General features: G+C 41.1%; 1 protein-coding gene across 2 annotated transcripts in view; it reads left to right on the top strand.

Annotated features, from left to right (window-relative positions):
- Cfap206 (cilia and flagella associated protein 206) overlaps window positions 1-823 on the top strand; it is a 37,185-nt gene extending 36,362 nt beyond the window's left edge. For both annotated transcript variants that reach the window (XM_026786549.1, XM_005361968.3), the window contains exon 13: window positions 391-823. In XM_026786549.1, the coding sequence (XP_026642350.1) occupies window positions 391-621 (231 nt within the window). In that variant the 3' untranslated portion in view covers window positions 622-823. The remainder of the gene's footprint in view (window positions 1-390) is intronic.
- Window positions 824-6,828: the final 6,005 nt, after the last annotated feature.

Here is a 6,828-nt window from a genome sequence, read left to right as displayed (position 1 = left end):
CACCATCATCACTACCATCACCACCACCACCACCATCACCACCACCACCATCACTACCACCATCATCATCATCACCACCATCACCACCACCATCACTATCATCACCACCATCACCATCATCACCATCACCACCACCACCATCACCACCACCATCACCATCATCATCACCATTATCACCACCACCATTGTCATCACTACCATCACTGTCATCACCACCATCATCATCATCACCACCATCACTATCATCACCACCATCATCATCATCACCATAGAAAATGTAATGTTTATTTGTTGAATGTAAAAATAATAGGTGAATATAAACCCTTGATAATTTTTTACAGTATTTATTTTTTAGAGAGATATTAATCCTGATTTTCTTCTTCTATATAGGCTAATTTACGTCAGAAAATTACCCACTCCGTACAAACTGACCTTAGTCACATGAGAAGAGAAAACAGCTCACAGGTGTACCCTCTGAAAAGCGTTAGCACCCAGTCCATGAGAGAAGGCAGCACTGGAGTGCCCAGGCCCCAGATCTTCATAGCTGGGCTTCGTGGGGGACCAAGTCAAAAAACCCACGGGGTAAAGGTAAACCTAACCAGAGCAGTGGATGAAACCTAGGATGGAATTTTAAAGGAAGCTGATCCTGAATGTTAAGCATGGAAAAGAGTTCCAAGGACTCTACATGTACATATTTAATTGTGTGGGGTGACACAGTCAGTGTTCGCAAGAATGTGTGTTAGAGCCCCATGTCTCGCCTGACTGCTATACAGATCTCAAAGCATCTCTGTAGCTCATTTCTCATTCTATTAAAAATGATAAATAAAATGCTGTCCACTTGTTTGTTTTGTCTTTTAGAAAAAATTGAGTAGCATTGAGAATGAAATTGTAATGCCAGCTATATTAACAGTGTAAAATGATTTATCACCAGAATAGAGGCTACCTCTAAAATCCTACAAAATGTTAAACATGAACATTTGCTCGAAACACAACACTTTCTGTCATTAGCTATTCAAGGTTGACATAGATTTCTATATAATGAGCCTTGCAGTTTAGAACAGTTACAGCCAACATCCACATTATGCCTTTTAAAACCTGGAGATTTAATATTTATACCTAAATTTCAGGCTCCTTTAGGGAAAAAAATCAGAATATCTGGTAACACTGGCTGGAATTCCAGCTTGGTCCTTTCAAGGTGTCTGTTGTCTAACCCAAAGCCTGAAGCATAGAGTCCTACTTCAGACTCCTCCTCAGCCATATTTGGCCCATAAACAGTTGTGTTTGGGTTTCTGTGAATCACTACACTTTATGGATATAGTTGTATTACTCTTTTTTTTCTTTTTTTTTAAATTTATTTATTTATTAAGGATTTCTGCCTCCTCCCCGCCACCGCCTCCCATTTCCCTCCCCCTCCCCTGATCAAGTCCCTCTCCCTCATCAGCTTGAAGAGCAATCAGGGTTCCCTGACCTGTGGGAAGTCCAAGGACTGCCCACCTCCATCCAGGCTTAGTAAGTTGAGCATCCAAACTGCCTAGGCTCCCCCAAAGCCAGTATGTGCAGTAGGATCAAAAACCCATTGCCATTGTTCTTGAGTTCTTATTAGTCCTCATTGTCCGCTATGTTCAGCAAGTCTGGTTTTATGCTTTTTTCAGACCCAGGCCAGCTGGCCTTGGTGAATTCCAGATAGAACATCCTCATTGTCTCAGTGTGTGGGTGTACCCTTCGCGGTCCTGAGTTCCTTGCTTGTGCTCCCCCTCCTTCTGCTCCTGATTTGGACCTTGAGATTTCTGTCCGGTGCTCCAATGTGGGTCTCTGTCTCCTTTCATCGCCTGATGAAGGTTAATATTCAGGAGGATGCCTATATGTTTGTCTTTGGATTCACCTTCTAATTTAGCTTCTCTAGGATCGCGAATTATAAGCTCACTGTCCTTTATTAGTTGTATTACTCTTATATACTTCTAATGCCAGCTAATGGATAAGAAAGTTCCCAGGTGAAAGGAACTAGCAGAAGAACTAGGAGAAGGAGGATCATTTACATACATTTATATCTATTTTTATCTGCACAGGTGATTTTCTTTTTCTTTTTGGACAGGAGGCATATGGCTCAGTTGGTAGAATACTTGTCTACCATGCACACAGCTGTGGGCTCAGTTCCCAACACTGCAGAAACTGTATATGGTGGGTGGCACACAGATGTCATCTTAGCGTTTGGATGGTGGCAGCAGGAAGGTCACAAATTCAAAGTTGTCATTGGACATATAGCAAACATGTGGCCAACATACAATATGAGAGAATGTCTCAGAAAAAAAAAAGCCTTGGTCTTTGCTGATCTCTCTGATTTGCGTTTTCAGTTGTGCTCCTAGCCAGGGGCAGTATGTGACTCTCGCCAACCATGCCCCCTTGGGCTTGACTGAGCCCGCTTCACTGTTCCCTTGAACGAGGTTTCTTGTATGACCCACAGAGGTGAGATTCCTGCTGTGTTGCCTCTGAATGTCAAAAGCCAACACTTCTACTTTCTTTTGGACAAAGCTAGACACTCCCAACACCCAGTTCTTTGACAATCCTTGGGTATCTACCAGAGCTTGTGAAAAGACAGCATGAGTCCCTTCCTCCTCTCAGATTAGGATGGGGTGACAGCCAAAGCAATGATGGAACCTAGGAGCCAATCAGTCTTCCAAGGGAAAAACAACATCAAGAAATGTTGATGGAATTTGTTTTCTGTCTAGGTTAAATACTATTTATAGCATGACTAGATCTTGAAATCCATTTTCCACAGGTGCTATAAAGAAGTGAACTTCAAGCATACCCTTGTCATGATTTTTATGCCTGAAGTTTTAAAATGATGTTAGTGACAGACTGGCTTTTAAAACAAGGCATGGATGACAGGATGAGGTTGGGTCATCACAGAACTTATTAAACTTTAAGGATTCAGGACTGTGATTTTTGGTTGGTTTTTTTTTCAGTTAGCCCTCATCCATATTCATAAAATTAAGCCAACATTATCTTAGAACTGGAGTTACCTTACAGCTGAGGTTTTCGTAGAACTGAGGTTAGAATGGACTAATGGATAAAAATAGCAAGTAACTTGAAAAGTCAAACTTTCAGTATCAAAGATTCACTTGGGTCTGGGTGAGGAGAGAGGGCCCAGCATTTAAGAACTAGTTCTGTTTTTGCAAATGACCTGAGTTTGTTTCCCAGCAGTGGAGGTCAGAGGAGAACTTTTGTGGAGTTGGTTATTGCCTTCTCTTTTTATGTGGATTCTGGGGTTCAAATTAAGGCTGCCAGGTTTGTGTGGCAAGTGCCTTTACCACTGAGCCATTTTTACCAACCTTTGCACAGGTATTATTTATTGCCAACTGTATGCTATCAACATTGCAATATTTAACAAGTTATTCTACACCTACCATATTTGAACTTAATAACCGCTTAAACTTTTAGCCATATATCTACACACTTTTTTTCCTTTAAGTTCACACTTTTATTGCCAATCCAAATAGAAACTATATAATTCTTTTGAAATATAGTGATATAATATCTACTATATTATGGATATACTGAGCCTCCCTTTGTAGACTTCACAATATCCCATACTTAAACAGAAATAGAAATAAATAGGTCAAGGAAAAAATACTGCAGTTCTAGTCTATTTGGTGATGTCATGAATAGTTAGGGGTTGCTAACAAGGATATGAGCCAGGGGTTCCTCACAAGGAACAGGAGCAAACTCAGAAACAACTGTATCACGTTACTGGACAGCCCACCCAGCATCACTCATGAAAGCTGCCACCGTGGAGCCTTTGCCCAGCTGGCAGGCAGCTCAGGAGGCAGAGGGGGGTGGATCTCTGTGACTTCCAGGACAGGCTCCAAAGCTACAGAGAAACCTCAACCGTCTGAGCATTTCTTCTCCCTGCCATTGGGCTGGTTAGTCTCCTACCCAAGCCTGTTGTTACCCCTTTTTATATGGTTGGGGAGGGATCCTGGAGAATATTTCCTTTTTATGTTCTCCCAGCTATGTGACCTTTTGTTTACCTCTTGAGACTTGTGAAGGCAAGCTCTCCCTAACCCTAGGGTTTCAATTCAAAGGAAACTGCTCTACAACATTCTCTACCTACAGCCCCACTCTGGGTCTACTAAAAATATGTGACTGTCATGTGTAAACTTATCCTTCCTTAACAGTCCGTAAATATGCCTTTCATTTGCTTCTAGAGACATCTCATGATCCCTGTGGTATTCATGTTTTCTCATTAGCATGGGACAATAAACTAGACATGTTATGTTGTGTAGCAAGTATTTTTCTGTCCCACTAGCCAGCTCCCAAATGACACAGACACTTATTATTAATTATGAAAGCTTGGCCTTTAGCTTAGGCTTGTTGTTAACTAGCTCTTGTAACTTAAATTAGCCTATATTTTTATTAATCTACATTCTACCACGTGACTTTTACCTCTATCCCATTTTCTGAGCCACACTTTTGAATCTCCCCTTTCTTTTCCTTCCCAGAGTCCTCTCTGTCTCTGAAAGTCTCACCTATACCTCTTGCCTAGCTATTGGCCATTTCATTCTTTATTAAACCAATCAGAAGGTGCCTTCGTAAAGACAGATCTTCACAGTGTACAAGAAGATTATTCCACAATAATACTGTGGTTTTACAGGCCTGCCCCTAAGGGTCTTGGGCTAATTGAGATAAGATTCATGATGGGTGGTGGTGGAAAGATTTGTTTAATCCTGGAAAGATGTGTTGTATTTTTTTGTGTTGCAGAATAGTTGTTTAACTATGTAAAGATGTGTTGCAATTGTTTATGCTGCTTTTGCTTAACTATGTAAAGATGTGTTGCTGTTTTACCTTGCATGCCTAAGGCTCCTGATTGGTCTAATAAAAAGCTGAATGGCCAATAACTAGGCAGAAGAGGGATAGGCAGGGCTGGTGTGCAGAGAGAAAATGGGGAGCCAGCCAGCCAGCCACAGAGGAAGCAGGAAAGCAGGATAGATAGATAGTATGTAGATGAGGTAAATGAGCGGGGAGGGGGGTGTTACTAAAAACAAGCCTAAGCTAAAGTCGAGCATTCATAATTAATAGTAAAGTCTCTATTTCATGAGACTTTATTTGGGGACTGGCAGTCCAAGAAAGCCTGCTACACCCAATGCCGTGAGGATCTTTGTCATGGACACTTCTGTCTCATTAGTTGCTTCAGGTAAGAAGACAATAGCAGTCTCTTTTGATTCTGGTTTTATTTTCCTTCTTTCTACACCTTTCTGGTCGTAAATAGGCTTTTTCTAAGATTTCAGTAGGTATAGTGGGGAAAAAAAACCCGGAAAAATAAGAATCTAAATTATAATTTTGAAATCAGAAAATCTGTTCCGGTTACTCAGACAATTCAGAACATGCAGAAGAGAACCCTGGAGTCAGGACTGCGAAGCTAAGTGGAGAACACAGTCCACCTTTAGGCTTCGGAAACAGAATTGGAAAGGAATGGTAGTACTTAGTGAAGACACACCAAAACCAAAGCAAGGTTTAGAGTTTACTGTAGATCAGTCTGCCTTGCTTCACATCTTTGATCCACAGCATATAGCAATGTGGTCTTAATAAAGTAATTTACCTCTTAAAAATATTAAGACCACAGTGACACTCAACAGTGGGGAGACAGAAACTACACAAAGCAGTAGTTGTAAAACAAGAAGTATATAATAAAGTATTTTATTCTTTAAAATAGAAGTTTTGAGTTTTTTATTTGACTGTGTGCTCAAATAGATGCAGAGTAAGGAACTGAATACTTCCGCCACTATAAACTCTACCAATCACAGGAGAAGGTGGTTAGCATCAGGGAGCGTGCATGCAGCCAAGTAAAGGCCTAATACTATTCCAAAAATGAGATAAATGAAATGTCAAACTCTATAGTCAATGCTGGGGCTGAGAATGTAGCTTAGTTCTAGCTTTTTTTTCTTTCTTTCTTTTTTTTTTTTTATACCAAGCACATGAGTCCTAATTCTTAAAAAAAAGGAAGTCTGTCTGGCAGCATCTACATCATATCAATGTATGATAAGTAATAAGGTTTTCTAGTCATGTTAAAAGGCTGGCTATACATACATACACACATTCACATATGTTCAGTACCTATAGAATGGTTTATAGCATGTACCCCACAACTCTCCAAATAGGATTTTCAGAGAAAATGATGCTACCAAAGGTGGAAGCTATTGGGTATCTCAGAACTCCATATCCCTGTGACTGTAAGGGCTAATGCTATTTCTGTAGTTTTTAATATCAATACCCATCTTTTTCTATGTCCTTGATACACCGTTTCACTGCGTATCCCAGACTGACCCTGGAACGCAGGTTTCTCCTGTCTAAGCCTCTCAAAAGCTGGGATTACAGGCATGTGCCACCAACCCCACATCAATACACGTGTCTAAACACTAGCCATTTCACCACGGGATTATTTTCTAGGAATTAACATCCTCTAATCACAGCAACCATTATAGTGATTGAAGTGCCTGTTAATCCATCTAATAGTTCTGAGGTCCTTTTGTTGTCCGAAGTTACCATGGCAGGCTAGGCCGTGACAGTGAGGATGAGGAAGATACATGATGTACACAATTTATCCAAGCGGTAACAAATGGGAGGTCGTGACGGAGGTGAAAGCTACATAAGTTCGAGTTCCCAGAGCTTTTCTAACGGTTTGCACACAAACCAATAACCAAGAGCATCTCAAAAATCCTTTTTATGGCCTAATTCCCTTTGGATGTCCAGCAACCCCCGGCAGGAAGCGCTCAGCAGCTTGACTCCGCCCCTCAGCGGACCGGAAGCCTCGCTTTCCAGAACCCCGCTAGG

This window comes from Microtus ochrogaster, linkage group LG5 (genome assembly GCF_000317375.1).
Source record: "Microtus ochrogaster isolate Prairie Vole_2 linkage group LG5, MicOch1.0, whole genome shotgun sequence".
NCBI classification, from domain to species: Eukaryota; Metazoa; Chordata; class Mammalia; order Rodentia; family Cricetidae; genus Microtus; species Microtus ochrogaster.
This window is presented reverse-complemented; position numbering and strand designations above follow the sequence as displayed.